Source organism: Leuciscus leuciscus (assembly GCF_965113295.1).
Source record: "Leuciscus leuciscus genome assembly, chromosome: 17".
NCBI classification, from domain to species: domain Eukaryota; kingdom Metazoa; phylum Chordata; class Actinopteri; order Cypriniformes; family Leuciscidae; genus Leuciscus; species Leuciscus leuciscus.
The window spans coordinates 33,013,515-33,031,375 of record NC_138741.1 but is presented as its reverse complement, the minus strand read 5'-3'; the positions used below and the strand labels follow the sequence as shown (position 1 = coordinate 33,031,375).

Here is a 17,861-nt window from a genome sequence, read left to right as displayed (position 1 = left end):
ACTCGTGCCTCATTTAGTATGCGTGGTTCTATGAATATGCAAATGAGCCCCGCCTCCACTCACTCACTCAGCTCAGAGATCCACTGGTTGATGATCACACGTTGATCTGATTGGTTACAAGGTAGTTTGTGACGTCAGAAACACCAGCGATTTCAAAGCGTGTTTTTGAGACTGTCTTTGGTTCACTGCAGTTTTAAGGAGAAAATACTCAGCAATGCTGTCGACTTATGAATTTACACATGGTTTGTCTTATTAAAAACAACACATAGACATATAAACAACATTAAAAGCTTGATTTTTAAACACAGGGGGACTTTTTACACATTTATTATCTGCTCTTATCTACAGTACAGTCCTTCCATTAAAGTGCCTATTGTAAATGTAGCTTTTGTTAAGTGACGAGTTAATCGACATTATGACACAAATGCAGAAATTTGAGGTCAACTTGTTTTAAACCTGGAACATTTTTAAACTGGCGCATGATAACATGAGCGAGACCGACAGAAGGGGGAGAGAACAGCAAAAGAAGACAGACACACTTTAAATAGATCACTTGGTGTCGACTGCAGGATAAGAGACGTGATGTGATTGGAGGAGAGCAGACATGGACTGAGGAGATTGTTAAGGTGATGAACAGGAGATGAAGGAAGTCTTGTGTTTCTGACTGAAGATCTGTGTGTGTTCGTACACCTACCGTCTTCAATTTCTTGACGGCTTCTTCACAGATGTGCATTCCACGAGACTCATCGACCTCCACGTGCCCCAGATACTAGAGACACACAGAGAAACAGTAGTTTAGCTTTGAAAACGTGTAACTCAGTCTTTCCTTTACCAATTAAGACCTGAAAAGTGAAGTCAAAATGTCTCGATCGCCCCCCGGTAGCTGGTCCCAGTATAGGTCATAAGCCCCGCCCTCTCCATGAAGACAATTCAATTACACTTCAAAAACAAATTTCCAAAGATGTTTTCTGTCATTTTAAGTAGTTTTTATCACACTGATTTAAGTTTAAGTGTTCGTTGTTTGAGTTATTTGATGCTATAAAAACGGGAATGTGACGTCATGATTGACAGCTTCTCTAAAGGAAGCAGTCACCGAGGCACCAACTGACTTTTTTGGGGATTTTCGGGAGGAGATTGGAGCTTTACCTTTAAATTTTACATGTCCATAACTGTTTATTTCACACAGTAAACTCTGTAGTGACCGTTTCTATGGGAGTGAGGGTGGGACCTTGATATCGTGACTCGTCTGACACGTTCACTACTGCGCAGAAGCAGGTCTCAAATCTGCACAAGATGTCAGCGCCATATTAGGACTTTGGCGACTTCACCAATGGAAGAGAGTGAAGGGGCGTGGTCCATCTTTTTTTACAGTCTATGGTTCCACCAGGAGGAGGTCACATAGACCCATCTAATCCTGTTTGAACTACGGGAGCGGTGTCAAACTGACACTCAATGTACGGAAACATTAGCCCACGACAGACCCCTCTCGTAGAAGACTTCTCTGCGTCTCGCCCACAAGCGTCCCGGGGCGTCTGAGGTCAGGCTGAGGCGGACAGCTATTGTGCTGAGAGGAAGTCCTTCCCCTTCCCTAGTCAAACACACAGGAGCTGCTTGGCTATTGTCAGTGTGTGACATCAGAAGACGCACAGCTAGAGGTGTGCACCGGTTTATGAACCCTGTTAAAGCTTGACATACGAAAAAAAAAAATCAATAATGGAAGAATTTATTGAACATTTAGACAAAAATTGCATATTTTCTTTCGCTTTTTTTTTTAAAATATCATATTTGATACATCAGGCTTTTATTGCTCATGTAGTCTGATGCATGAATATGGAGAATATGCTACTCAAACTCGAGGAGGAAAAAAAAAGGGATGCGTGAGTATTCGACTAGTCGATTAAACTAGAGCTGCTGCTAGTCGACTTGGAAATATTAGTATTTTTTAGTATTAGAAGTATTCGGGTTTTTTTTGCACATTTAATGTTTTGCTTTATAATTTTACAAATGCTATTGTTTAAATTAGTCATGTTAATGTTACATTTCAGAATTAATATATTATTTTAAAATGTGCATATCTGGAGCGGAAAACAAATGCATTTCATTGTACCTCAGGTTTGGTACGTGTTGGTTTTCACTCGGGAGATGAGCAAGGTGAGGGAGTATTTAGAAAGTCTACACTAAACCTTTCCGTTGTCTTCTGTCATGTCAAACTAGTATTAAAGGACAAGTTCGGTATTTTACACTTAAAGCCCTGTTTACAGATCGTATCTGATGAAATAGAACGGTTAAGATTAAAATTTGGACACATGCTGCTGTCCCGAGAATTTTAGGTTTATTTCGCTTCCCCCCACCACCCCCACAATGGTTGTCTATATGCACTGGAAGATTCCGTCCTAAAAACACATTAAACTTTCGTTTACAAAGACGTGAAACTCACCGAGTGGTCAGGGGTGTTCACTGATATGTTCCATCAAAAATCGCTGAAAAAGATGCATTCCAACAGGTTTTATCGTAGTTTTTGTCCAGCTCCATTGACTTGTATAGGACGTGCTGTGAGACCGCAGCACCTTTACGATATTACTCCGCCGCTTCTTCTTCTGCTTCTTCTGTGTATTCAATGAAATGCCCGTGGTTTGCTTGCAATTGGCAAAGGTGCATTATCGCCACCAACTGGGCTGGAGTGTCTATTATTCAAGCTCTCAACGGAAGAATCACGGGTGTGACGCGTTTGGCAAAATAGGTCCACAAAAGTGAAATAAACCTAAAATTCTCGGGACAGGAGCATGTGTCCAAATTTTAATCTTAACCGTTCTATTTCATCAGATACGATCTGTAAACAGGGCTTTAAGTGTAAAATACCGAACTTGTCCTTTAAGCTTGCTTATTATAGGCTTGTTATAGTATCGGTTATGAATGAGGGACAATACGGTATGAAATTTGATGTCAGATTAAAGGAGAAATATTATGAATGAAACTTACTTGAACAGTTGTTATATCAACATCCTAACAAAGAGAATACGGTTAAATGTAGTTGTCAGTACACGGATTTTGCCGGCGATAAGTGTACAGATCCCTTTCGTACAGGAGAAGGGCATTCAAACCCGGACACACAAGTGGTTGAGGAAATCTGTTTATAATAGGCTATTGGGTTTGAACTTATTGGTCCTATATTGACTCAGTTGATTTGAATAAATATGTCTATAATGGCCAACGTTGCTTAAGTGAACGCTCAAGTTTAATATACAATGATCGTAATGTGAGGAATGTATCCATTTTCCATCCTTTGGATGAGACGTTAAACTGAGGTCCTGACTCTCTGTGGTCACAAAATCCCAGGATGTCTTTCGAACGAGTAGGGGTGTAACCCCGGCATCCTGGCCAAATTTGCCCAGTGGCCTCTGTCCATCATGGCCTCCTAATCATCCCCATATACACTCATTGGTTTCATCACTCTGTCTCCTCTCCACCAGTAAGCTGGTGTGTGGTGGGCGTTCTGGCGCACTATGGCTGCCGTCGCATCATCCAGGTGATGCTGCATATTGATTGTGGTTGAGGAGATTCCCCCCTTCTATGTAGAGCGCTTTGAGTGCAGAGAAAAGCACTATATAAATGTAATGAATTATTATTATTATTTTTAGTGGCATTCAGGCATTATAAGATTGAACTGTTCATAGATTAAGTAGTCGATCTCAAATAGAACACATATAAGCCCCTTTCACACAGTGCGTTGATCCCGGGAAATTGGCGTAAAATTGCTAGAGTGCCTTCTGTGTGAACGCAAACACGTCCCGGGATTGATGCCGGGATGGGGACCCAGTAACATTGCCGGGATCAGTCCCGGAACCAGCCCTGTGTGAACAAAAGCCAGGACCAATGCCGTAAGGGGTGTGTCGTAGTGATGATGCACAGCCTTTCTACGACCTATGCAACAGCATACAGGGAACGAAGTGGTGCTACTGGGGAGCATGGACTCGTCTTCGTGTAGTGATGACGAATGACGTAATGACGAAGAGGAATTATCACTAGGATGGGTGATGAGTTGGTTGATGATATTTCAGTTAAAAACGTTAATGAAATTAGTTGTTGCGCACATCCCTACTTATAACATGACTCTGAACCAGTTATTGAGGACGAATGAGAAAACCAGCTGTCTATAACCACGAGAACAGCCGTTTTCCATTGCCTGTAAAAGAACAGAGCAGTAATTTAGCTGGGAAATGGGCACAGTTATTCATAGAGCTCGTGTTCTCGGGCAGTCAGAAGTGTGTCCTCAACACAACCGAACCTTTATGTGAACTGTTCATCAGACACTTTCAAACATGTGTGTTAATAGCCAGGTATCAGAAACTTGCTCCGGTCCACGCAGAGTCCAGACAGAGAAAGACGTGCGACAAAAACATTTATGTCATACATCAAACAGAATATTTTTCAAGCAAAAACGGTTTTCACAAAACATGATATTAAAATTTTATTTAAATTGTACAGTATATTTGTAATCAGCAGCTGCACTACAGTATTGCGAATGAGATATTTGGGAGAGGGGTGATGTGATTAATCACAAAAATGTCACAAAATCGTAATATCCTAAAACATATGCTTCATTTTCCAGTTGCAAATTATAATATTATGAATAATATTTAATATACACATTAAGTTAGAATTAATTTATTCTATTCTATAAATTCCTTCAACTCAGAATTAATGGAATTCTTTTCAATGGTTTACAACACACATCCTGGGGTTTTTGTTTATTAGATTTCCATTGACATTTTCAGTGGCTTGTAAAACGGAGAAAAATGCACCGCTAATCTGTGCATGAGCTCAGAACTGTGCGACTGTTTCCCTCAGCTTTGCCTCCGTCTGCTTTTAACGCAGATCTATTCATCAAGACATTCAATATGAACTGATTAATGCCAAGGATGTGCAAAACTACACAAGTTCATCATAAACTAACCCGAGAATTACAAAGAAGGTCCTGTAGACGTTAAGCACCGTTCACTAGCATTAGAGAATGAGAAATCTTTAGTTTTCCTCCAAAACCTTAATTTCTATTCGGCTGATGAAAGAAAGTCATATACATCTACGACGGCCTGTCGGGTGAGTAAATAATCAGGTCATTTTCATTTTTGGGTGAACTATTCCTTTAAGAAGGAATACAGAACAGAAGAGAAGAGAATTTTTAGAAATGGTTATTTTATGCCCCTAAACAACCAATTCACTGGATGTCATTCTCCTGAAAAAGCAGCTCAACTGAACAAAAGCACAAGCCATAAAAAACACTGACTCACTGCTTTATACACACTCACACACACATTTACACACACCCACACTGAGCTGTATGGAGTATATTTATGATCAGCAGGTGGAGAAATAAGAGCTCAGATGATGATAGTGAAACTAGGACATGACAACAGAACACAGACACACACACACACACACACACACACACACACACTCCCGCCAGAGGCCACCGATTTACTGCGACCTTATGGTACAATAATAAACCAGCCTAAAAACAGAGGTGAAAAATCACATCTACAGGGAAAAAAGCAGTGACGGTCAGAATCTGGAGACATGCACTCGTCTTTGATTTCAGTTTGCTCTCTCTGTGGGATTGTGGGTAAATGTGTAAAACTTAAATATAGATTAATCCTTATTAAAGCTACAAAAGTTCTTCAATCAAGAGTAGTGAGTGCTTTTCTCTTTCAGTTGTTGTTTGATTAACATTAATGACAGACTGCAGCAGGTTTATTAGGCTGCTGTCACTTTAAGACCGGACGCACATCACACGGATGTTCTCACAACTCTTTACGTTCATTTAACACATTTAAGACTGTGCTTGCGAGGATACTCGACAAAACTGGCATTTTGGCATCATTTTGTGTGTTTCTGTCCGTTCAAGCACTGTCTGAAGCGACTTCCTGTGCACAACTGAAAAAATGTATCGCATGCATTAACGCATTAATATTGACAGCCCTAGTAAATTTTACTTATTATTTTTTTACAGATTGTCAACGAATGTCTTAGAAAATGTAAAACGTTTTTACATGAAAATATTTAAAGCTACGGTTCTTCATATGTGAGCCGTAAAGAGCACAGAAGAACACTTACTTGGAAAAATGGTGTGAAACACAGCATATTATTTTCCAAAAATAGTTCAGAGACGAGTGTTCAGACAAGCAGAACAGTAGCAGACAACAAGTGTCTCAAAGCTCGAGTAATCTCGAGCATGAGCAGCATGAAAACGATTGACAGCTGCAGGTGGTTGAGCACAGGTGTGTGTGTGTTCATTACCTTCACAGCGAAGCTGCATTTGCCCCCGCGCACGGCCTCCTCGTCTGTCTGCCACTGGTGCGGCCGGCTGGACTCGGGCACGTAAACGTCTTTCTTTCGCCGGAAGCTCTGCCGTAGCTTATTCATCGCTCAGCCTCCTCCTGCAGACAGAGACAGACAGAGACGTTCACACAGATGACTAGTCCCACAGAGCCAGACTCATATCTGCTTCACACCTGGTCCATTAATAACTAAAAATGTCTAAATGATTGGAAAAAGCATGAAAAAAAACCAATATATATATATATATATATATATATAAATAATAATTGTTTTTACTTGCAACAAATACAATGGTTGTCATAATACCAAAACTTCAGCAGTCAGTGCCAGTGAAGATAGATAGATAGATAGATAGATAGATAGATAGATAGATAGATAGATAGATAGATAGATAGATAGATAGATAGATAGATAGATAGATAGATAGATAGATAGATAGATAGATAGATAGATAGATAGATAGATAGATAGATAGATAGATAGATAGAATCCACTTGGTACTGAATTGTTGTTCTGATATGGATTTTTTTTATGCCGATATCTATTGAATATTAATCATGTGTTCTGAAAACAAAAGGAGATGTGCTAGTGAGGTTTGCAGCTGCATAGGAGCAAGGCATTTTAAACTGCTATGCCTTCGCATCACACACACAATATTTCTCTCTCGCTAACACCAAAATTAAACAAGATCTGTGCGGTGTCAACAGTGAATGCACCAGTGCACACACACACACACACACACACACACACACACACACACACACACACACACACACACACACACACACACACACACACACACACACACACACACACACACACACACACACACACACACACACACACACACACACACACACACACACACACACACACACACACACACACACACACACACACACACACGCAGTGATGAGTCACATCAGATCCAGACAGCAGACAGACTCACACAGAAGACTCTACGCCACTGAAACTTCTACAAAGAGCAACAGAGAAACAGGGAGAAGCTTCATTTCCCTGTACAGTCCACAGAAGATCAGATTTCAACAGCATAACGTGACACTCATTTGAATGAGCTAGAGGAGTACACACACACACACACACACACACACACACACACACGTACAGGCAGTAAGTAACAGCTTGTCTTGCAAGGAGGAAAACACAATAGCACATTAGCATAAGACACCAGTGCCAAGCCCTGCTTGCCTGTGATGTGTGAGCAATAGAAACAAACACCACACACACACTCATGCAGACACACACAGGTTCCTAACTGAAAGTGTTATTCCTGATTGTGTGTGTGTGTGTGTGTGTGTGTGTGTGTGTGTGTGTGTGTGTGTGTGTGTGTGTGTGTGTGTGTGTGTGTGTGTGTGTGTGTGTGTGTGTGTGTGTGTGTGTGTGTGTGTGTGTGTGTGTGTGTGTGTGTGTGTGTGTGTGTGTGTGTGTGTGTGTGTGTGTGTGTGTGTGTGTGTGTGTGTGTGTGTGTGTGTGTGTGTGTGTGTGTGTGTGTGTGTGTGCATGTATATAGTTAGTTAATTAGTAGGTTTAACTTTCTTGTTCCCCAAGCAAGTTAAGCAATTTAGGAGCACATTAGACAAAAACTTTAGAATGAAAATGTATCAAATAATGGATACAAAATTACATTTATTTAGAATTTTAAAAAAAGTATAGTAATTAAATGTATTATTTAAACATTTCTGCTTCAAACTGTATTTAAATATTATGTAAATATTTATAGGCCTTCTTTAAACTGTGTGTGTGTGCAAATATATGCATGTAATAAAGATTGTTGTGCTGATACTAGTAAAAATCTATTGAATAATTCAAATTATGTTCTTAGTCTTTCCTTCCTGTGATGGCAAAGCCATACGGTTTACTGTGTAACCAAAACACCAACTACTACCAGGACAAAACTGGCCAAGGCTAGACTTTTATTATAAACAAGCCTGATTAAATACACCAGGACTCTTATTTTGTAATGTCTATACTTTACTACTTCCAGCTGCTCATTCGAAAAGATGAGTGAGATAAAATATGAACTATATATTACACACAATATAATGTAAACACCATGAAGTTGTAATGAGTCATCAACAGAATATAATAATCAATCGTTATAATTAGGCTACGCAATATTCATTGATGTTGACCTTCTCTGAAACCGTGAGCCGGTAAAGACAAAGTGTTTTTTTCCCCAAATAAATGCTGACACATTTATTCATCAAATAATAAAAAAATAAAAAAGTATATTATGTTTCCACAAAAATATGAAGCAGCACAAGTGTTTTCAATGTTGATAATAATCAGAAATGTTTCTTGAGCATCAAATCATCATATTAGAATGATTTCTGAAGGATCATGTGACACTGAAGACTGGAGTAATGATGCTGAAAATACAGGTTTGATCACGGGAATAAATTACAGTGTACAATATATTCACAATAGAAAACAGTTATTGTAAATTCTAATAATAATCACAATATTAGTATTTTTTGCTGTATTTTGGATCAAATAAATGCAGCCTAGGTGAGCAGGAGAGACTTATTTCAAAAGACACACACAAAAGAAATCTTACTGACCGTAAACTTTTGAACGCTAGTGTGTTTAGAGCCACTTTTGAGTGAAAAAAGAAGACGCTTTTTAGCAGAGGCTCGTGAAAGATGTATATTATTGGTCACTGAGTTTTTGTCACAGGATAAAGAAAATCCTTTTGTCCTTGGACAAATAATCTTTCCCAATGGGAAAATACAGAGTAGCAGAAGAAAACGGAAAAATGTTAATAAGCAGAAGAGATTAGTGTGTGTGTGTGTGTGTGTGTGTGTGTGTGTGTGTGTGTGTGTGTGTGTGTGTGTGTGTGTGTGTCATCAAACAGCCAGGCCAGTGCCAATGAGTTCATCCACTTTCAGAGGACAGAAGCTGTGAGAACAGCAGAAGAAAGCAGTGCAGAGGACGAGAGGGAGAGAGAATCCTGCGTAACGCTTCGACTTCAGCAGCTTTTCTGCGCTCGTCTGTATGTGGGTCAGATGGTTTGTGCAATGCAGGCCGCGGGCAAAGCTCTGTCACTGCAGAAGAAAGCGGACATGATGAAAAACACCACTCCGCAGATCTCTGTCACTCCTCATCACACTGACATCCCTCTCCCTCGTGATCTCAGAGCGTTCTGTTCCCGTGGTAAGCTCCATTCACAACCACAGTGATTCTATCTGTGGAGGTCACAAGGTCACCGTACTGTTAGTCATGGTCAATTCCTGTTGCTATTGGTGGGCTGTGTAATGAAAACTTGACCTCAAATGGGCTGTCCTGCCAGTGCAAGTCAATCTAAATAGATAAGGAAGCAGATTTCTTGTTGCTAGAAAGGATTCTGCAGGGGAAAGCAGCAGCAGTAATGCATAATGAGTCAGAAATAGAGGTTTGGAAAAAAACAAAATGAGATCAATGAATAAATCAAACGCCTTCAGAATGCTGACCATTTTTTATACGGTTTTCCATGCATTATATAAGGGATAATGTGCAGTTAGTCAGCACAATGGTAATGAATGGCTAGCTTTACATTATCCCTGTATGTAGGCAGAGACAAATCGTATAGAACAGGACAATCTGTTTCAATCCATTTGTGTGGGGAGTTATGCTTTTGAATGGCACTTGGTGATTACGTGTACTCCGTGTACAGGGAGCGACCGCACATTTAACAAGATAAGATATTTGTCAGGATCTGTTGCAGATCAAATCCTCCACCATCAGTCATGGCTCCTTCCTCTCATCGTCTGACTCTGCAGCTCGTGCTGTACGGATGCAGTGGTGGGCAAGTAATGCAGTGGGTGTACGGCCGAACACTACGTAACACCGGTAACACCGACTACTAGGGATGTGACGGTGAGGACATTTTCCCACCGGTTAATCGACGTGTGACAACAACGGTAATCCCGATATCACCGGGGAAGGGCCGGTGATTCGAAAGAGAAAGTAAAATGCGCACAGCCATTCATAAGCGAGCGTTTTCAATAAATTCTTATGAAAGTTGAGCTTCCATAGGAATGAACTAAAAACGCTCCACGGCAGTGCACACACACCGTTATGAATGTCCTTACAGCGAATTAGCGCCAATTTCGGGGACGGCAATTGATTAAATGGTGGGTTCATTATTATTCTTAATGAAAAACACAACTAATCATTTGTAGGTTCCCTATAGACCTTATGTAGCTCCGCCCCTTTTCAGCGCTGCGCTCGTTGTCTTTTGTCTTCCGGTCTGTATTTTCACAGCGATTTTGCGTGTTTATTAATGAACGGCTCGTTTTAAAATCTTCCCGGTCGACTGACATTTGTTAAGTCATCTGCTTTAAACATTACAATCCTCATGATAACTTTCGTTAACTTTACATTAAGTGAATCCACTTCAAACGCTAATTACTCCTGGACAGCAATGCCATAGAAATATACAGAGCGACCGCAAAACGGAAGTTAAAAGACAATATTCCAAAGATGGCGGCGCCCTCGTTTCTCTGGCGCATAAGGTCTATAAGCACTGGGTTTAAATCCAAAATATGACCAAATAGGCACTTTTACATTTCGCATTGAAATAAAAAATTCCGTCAGTCAGCTCCTCACTCTGGAGATCAATGAGATTCAGTTTCAGCAGACAAGTTCAGTTTTTAACTTTAACTTATTCTTTCATTGGCTTTCTCGAAGTAATAACATGCACTTACATGATGAGAAGAAACCTTAAAGGGGTCATGAACTAAGAAATCAAATTTTCCTTGAGGTTTTGACATATAAGAGGTCATCATATTATAAGATTCTTAAGAATATCCTGAAAGTTTCAGAACTGAAAACTTCCTTGTTAGTCCAAAATCAGCTTTTATTGTTACCAGGCCCAGCGAACGACTCGTTCTGGAACGTGCCTCTTTATGACGTCATAGATAGGTGAAAGACCGACCTCTGCAGAAGAAGATCAACGTAGGCCCCGCCCACTGGCGTTAGTGAGATGAGGAAGAGAGAAGAGCACATGGTCACTCACTGGACGAAACATAACATTACCTTCCAAAGGATCCTAATGCTAGGAATGTGGTTATTTATTTTCAACAATGTGAATGTCTCAGTTGAACATTATTTATTCGTATTCGGTACATTTCTTTGGTAAATCAGTCCGAAAACTCTGCACAAATTTTACGATATGGACTCGACAGTATTGCCTCAACATGTAATAACCAAGTTCATTCTAATGCCTGATCTGTGACCAGTGATTTCTGATATAATGATTCATGTACAGTCAGATGTTCTTTGTCCTGTCAGTAAATCAAACCAGTGACTAAACGGTCAACTTCACATCGTTTCTCTTAGTAGGGTGTAAATAATCAGTTATTTAAACAGATTGAATTATATATAGAAAGCGATCAAAGAACGCTCCGTTTACAATCGCTGGAGCTGTCAAATCACACAGTGTGAGTTTATCAGTGACTGAGTTCTGGACTCGCACCAAAACTCCCCTTATAATCAACGAATCTCTTATTTACATCGTGTTTGCACTGTTAGTTATTATGAAAGCATTCGTTAGTGAGCAGAAATTGAGTTGCAATGACGAAATCGCTGCATTCATGCGTTCAACGTGTCTGTGATCGGCTACAATGCTCATCACTGCAACCTTTCATGTCACAATCTAAATATAATGTCATAATTGTTGCTATAATTATCACTTTTCACGAGTAGAAAACATTGAGAGCTGTAAAAGTAAAAATGTGCTAAAACTGGTATTCGAGAGAGTTCCACATGTAATACTAGCTATTTCATACGCAAAGCTGTCAGCCAATCACAGCAGAGGGCGTTTACCCAGAAGTCTCACACAGACACGCCCCTTCAAACAGAGCGTTTAAATCAGAGGCTAAAATCAGGGAAGGAAAAATGCCATTTATTTCTAAATTATGACAATTTTTTAAGTAAAAATCATACTAACATTATAAGTGCACCCATGGAAACATTACGAAACAATAAAACGAATGCAGTTCATGACCCCTTTAAACGCTTAAAAACCTGATATACGGCTGTTTTCTCCTGTTTTTCATTAGATAGGGAGATGGGGTCATTTATTGTATATAGTTTATTTTCTTTTATTAGGGAATTTATATTTTCTGTTAGGAGATAGTTGGTGTTTGTTTGTTGTTTTGGCCTTAATTTGTGTTAAAATGATTTTGTTAACACTACAGTCGTGGTTTGATGCTGCACGATCACCAAACAGCAAAGTCCAGTCTGATTGAGATCATTTGCTCCTTTCTGTTGCTGGTTTGAGTGGCACACATCCATTAGACAAAAGACAAAACAGTTTTGCATAATGAAATTGTGCGCCTTGAATTCATTCAGTTGTGCTCGACAATCATTATACACTAAATCACTAAATGAAAACACTCTGCTTGTATCATACATTTATTTTTTAGAAATTATTAATTCTATATTTTAGACAACTAAATTAGGCCAATAGTCTGGAAACCCATATTTTTCCATACTTATCTAGACATTTTCCAAACTGCGTAGGAACCCAGCAAACTTTGACTGAACTTTATAAGGCTAGTAGTTTATGCTGTGGTAACAAAATTGGAAACAAGAACTGTGAAATCTCACTGGTATCTAAAATTGTGGTGTCATAATTAGCTAATTCAATGGAATACAAGGTTACATGACTCAAACCCATTGATAACAATAACTCTAAATATCATAATTGGATGCTTGTTGACTGAAGCTCCTTCACTCTCTTGTTCACGACAGACGTCTGGTTGCTTTGCCCTGCGAGTGGCTGTCAGTGTGAACCGGCTTTACACTATTTACTTGCTTCATGATTCTCTTGTCTCTGTCTTTCTGTCTCTCTGAGGAGTGTGTGGGAGAGTGAGCCTGGTGTCAAGGGGTGAAATAAAAGCGAATGCGAGTGTGTGTGAAAAGCAGTAGAGAGTGAGTCTATGGGAAACAGAAACACACGGTAAACCGAGTCATGTGAGCAGGCTTAGCAGCACAGCAGACACTTTCACACATTTCATGTTTAACGGCCGTTAAATTGATGGATTCGTTTAAAAAGCCACATCTGTTATTCTCAAGCAACTGTGTTTTGCTGCTAACTACACATGGCAAAGTTTCTGGACTAACAACTGTATTTAAATGCACGATTGAATCCGATTGACAGTGTTAACTACAGCAATGGACGGAACAAAACAGTCTGAGACTGTATGTCAAAAGATCTGTGCATTAAGACTTGGAGTGTAAATGCAAAATAAGAGATCTGACACTTTTCCCCCCAAGTAATGATTTGTTCATTTCATCACTAACTTTTCAAATCAGTCACTCAGTGCTTTTTACACAGAGATTGACAGATTTTTAAATATAAAACATTTCTTAGTAGGGGTGTGTGATATAGTCTAGGGCGGCTATATCGTCTAATAATATTGTGAATGCTGTTTTAACGAAGTGACTGACATTATCCAGTATGTCCTTCATTCTACAAATCACACCTGAGAGTTGCTTGCATACACATGATATAGTCTAGTATAGACTAGTGCACTAGCACATTTAGAGAGCACGCTTTCACTGCGTGAGCTACTCTACTAAAATGCATTTCGAATGCCCCCAATATTCACGATAATAACCTCAAAATACCTCTGTATGTCTTTTATAATTGTATTATTTAATATTACTAATATTATAGTTAATCAATATCACTTGAAGAGTGCCGTTTTTTTCTCCAAATATCAGCATGATTTCCAATTTGATGTTGATTTTACAACAGTTCAATAAACAAGAAGTTAATATTAAGAGACTTACATTTTAGACACAATATTGCCTGTTTTTGCTCCACTTCGCCAATGGAAACAGTTTCAAACAAAAGCCACAGGACTGTTTTGAGTCTCTCAGCAACACATGATGGTGTTTCGTTACAGAATGAACGAATCGTTTGAATGAATGATTCAGTGACTCACTCATTAAGACAGTCAAATCCTTCATTCCTGAATGAATCAGCCGTTTCATATTTTAAGTAACTTTTCATTTTTTAAATAATTTCAAAATATCAATAGTCAACGTTTTATGTTTAAAACATCAAATCATTATTTCTGCATTTGTAACGGCAGGTTAAATGCATTGATGTCCCTCTGAGCTGCATTGAACAGTCTGTGTAACAGCATCTAGATGCCACTTCATGCAGCGTCTGTTTCTCCTCTGCACTGCAAAGATGAGTTTTGTACTGATTTCATTTGATTGGTAACATCCGTATTGTGTCTTATTATATTGTGTCTTATTATTTTAATAGAATTTTATCGATTACATGTAAGAATTCGACACAAAATGTGATGCATACATTTAATTAGGTTTAAAAATGGCTTTACAAAAGGTAAAAATGGCAATAAAAGGTTACAAAAAAAATATGGAAATAATTTTTTCCCCCAATATCGCCCCTAGTTCTAATCACTTTGTTTAATGATCTGTCCTGACAGTGCTTATTTTTTTATTTCATGAATAAATAGGATAAGTTAATATTACACACTATTTATTTGCATTTATTTTGGATTTACTGTCAGTACTGGGCTCGCAGGGTCACATGGGTAAGGTACTGTGTGTGTGTGGATGACCGTGTTCGTACGCTGCCACCGAAGACCATTTCTGACCCAGGAAAAACCCTTTAGGGTAAAGTAGGGATAAAAATGCACAGCACAGCTTATTTGAACTGAATTCACACTGTGAGTATTGTACATAGGGCTATGAGTAAATGTCAAGCAAGGAATAACTGTATCTGCATCTTCTCAATATATATATTGTTGTCTTTCAATGCATTTGATTATTCATACTCACAGTAGAACTGAAATTACATTCACGACAAGATTATTAGTTAAAACATTTCAAAACGCACCTGCAGACTATTTTTCCAGTGATTAATTTTGTCATTGAGGATTTCTGTTAAATATTGTGCAAACATCTTGTCTCGTCTTGTTCTCGTGAACTCAATCTCGTGTCTCGTTTCGGGAGATAAGTGTCTCGTCACACCCCAGTCATTACCGATGTGTTACTCACCACTCCTGCAGCTCTAAAGCAAAATCACCGCTGTTTTCTGAGGGACACAAAAGGAGGATGACATTTTTTTTCAAGGTTGAAGTGTTCCTAACTATAGCACTACGATTTCTGCAATGTGGAGAACACAGCTTCACAGAATACTGTAAATGCAGAATACCATGGATTTTGGCAAATTTTGGCTTAATAAATCTGAAGTAGGGCTGTACAAGTAATTCAAAGTGCTAAAGCTGCGTTAGCCTAATGCTTATTTCTTGACTCAATGAACCAATACACGCTGTTTTCAGTCGACGAATGAACAAATCTTTACTAAACAGTCCGTGATTGAATGAGCACTGATTCAGAGGGGCTTCTCTCAGCCTGTTGTGTTAATGAGGTCATTAGTGCACTAGAAGAGCATTAGTTGAGCGCTTGCCAGACACAAGCCTCTCACTGCCTCAGTCACGCGGCTCAGAGACGAGACATGAAAGCAGGAGGAGCGAGAGCGAAGAGAGGAACGAGCCGATGAGCGGCGCTGGGCTGAGAGGGAAGCTATTTAAATCATCTCTCCAGGAACGGAAAACACTTATTAATTCCTACAAATAGAACCTGGAGAGGAAGACAAAAGACCTACAGAGCGAGAGAGAGAGAGAGAGAGAGAGAGAGAGAGAGAGAGAGAGAGAGAGAGAGAGAGAGAAGAAACACTCATTCATTGCAACAAACACGCTCAGACATCTTATGAATGAAAACTAAAATATGCATTTAAGCTGGTAAAAAGAAAAAGCAATTTCAGGCATCATTTGCAGCTTATGTAATGATGGAAAAATCGTTACATAAAGCCTGATATAATAAGAAATCAAAATCAATCAGACAGCATTGATTTGAGAAGGTTGATTTCTCTGACAAGAGTAACACTGTGTTTCTTTGAGCGTCCCGACCAGCTTGATCTCAACACTGACAGACTGAGCCAATGGTGTGACAGTTTAGCTGAACTTTAGTTACATTGTAAATACTCAAATAAGCACTGAGTGATATTAAATGAACTACATATACTACTTACTATAGAGTAACGGAAAGGGTTTAGGGTTAGTTACTTGTAATTATGCATAATTTAATGTTACTTTGATAGACCTTATGTAGCTCCGCCCCTTTTCAGCACTGCACTCGTGGTCTTTTGACTTCCGGTCTGTATTTTCACAGCGATCTTGCGTATTTATGAATGAACGTCTCGTTTTAAAATGTTCCCGGTCTACTGACATTTGTTAAGACATCTGCTTTAAACATTACAATCCTCATGATAACTTTCATTAACTTTACATTAAGTAAATCCACTTCAAAAGCTAATTGCTCCTGGACAGCAATGCCATAGAAATATACAGATACAGAAAAACGGAAGTTAAAAGACAATATAGTAAAGATGGCGGCGCCCTCGTTTCTCTGGCGCATGAGGTCTATCTAACATGTAACTACGTCACCTTAAAAATAAGTGTTACCCCACAGTTTTTCTTCCATGTTTTAATCTTAACAGTAAACCTCTGTGGTGCATCACTTTGTTTGCCAAAAAACAAAACAAAAAAAAACACCATATTTGATATTATAATAAATTTGCATTAAATCATAAATCCAGAAAAATGAAAACAGACAACACAATTTTCAAAAAGAACAACAACAACACAAAAGGCCCTAAAGAAGGGCACTGTAAATTAAAGTGCTACAAAATACTCCAATGCAAACTAAAACGTAAAGTATCTTTTGATTAAAAAAAAATAATTATTATTATATAGGCTACATATAACTGAATGCCATCCGCTGAAAAAAATACAATGTGATGAGGTGGTGATGCGTATTGCTGCATAACACCTACTGAAGTGAGTCAACGATATTGCGCAACAGGAAGCAGTGAAACAGGAAGTGAAAGGGGCCGGGAAGGAAGGGAACCCTCTTCTGGATCTAGAGTTGTGGAAGTGCTGGTCCGACTCTGTCCCAGCCTTGACAAACCGCCAGTTTTAGAAACCCAGACCGAAACACCCGATTACAGCCAAGCAAAGCACATCTACTGAAACACAGAGGAGCGGCCAACAGAAGCGGTGTCACAGTATGATGATAACCTTCACTATAAATATCACAAAACACAAATAACACAAGCAATTTCAATACAGAGCCCAAATGTCCTCCATTCAAATGATAACTGGTAATATTTTATCAGATTTTACCAACATTTACTTCTTATCACATTCACATCACACAGAATGTCATGGACAAGATTTAGCATAACATTTAGGCCTATCCATCAAAATCTGAACTAACTGACAACTCTTTTGTTGTTCAGTGAGTGAAGAGCATCTGTGTTGCACACAGACCACAAAACTGATGAGATCAGTTCTGGTGTCAGATGATTACATCTGATGACACACTGCTCATTTCACCGTCTATTTGAGCTACCAAAACCACAAAACACGCACACACACACTTGTATATGTTGTTTACGGGGACTTTCCATAGGCGTA

The 17,861-nt window shown here is 39.1% G+C and overlaps 1 protein-coding gene across 3 annotated transcripts in view; it reads right to left on the bottom strand.

Annotated features, from left to right (window-relative positions):
• Positions 1-17,861, bottom strand: part of numb (NUMB endocytic adaptor protein) — a 69,783-nt gene that overhangs the window by 27,539 nt on the left and 24,383 nt on the right. For all 3 annotated transcript variants that reach the window (XM_082143485.1, XM_082143487.1, XM_082143486.1), the window contains exons 2-3: positions 6,295-6,434; positions 695-769 (exon numbers count right to left, since the gene is read on the bottom strand). In XM_082143485.1, the coding sequence (XP_081999611.1) occupies positions 695-769; positions 6,295-6,420 (201 nt within the window). In that variant the 5' untranslated portion in view covers positions 6,421-6,434. The remainder of the gene's footprint in view (positions 1-694; positions 770-6,294; positions 6,435-17,861) is intronic.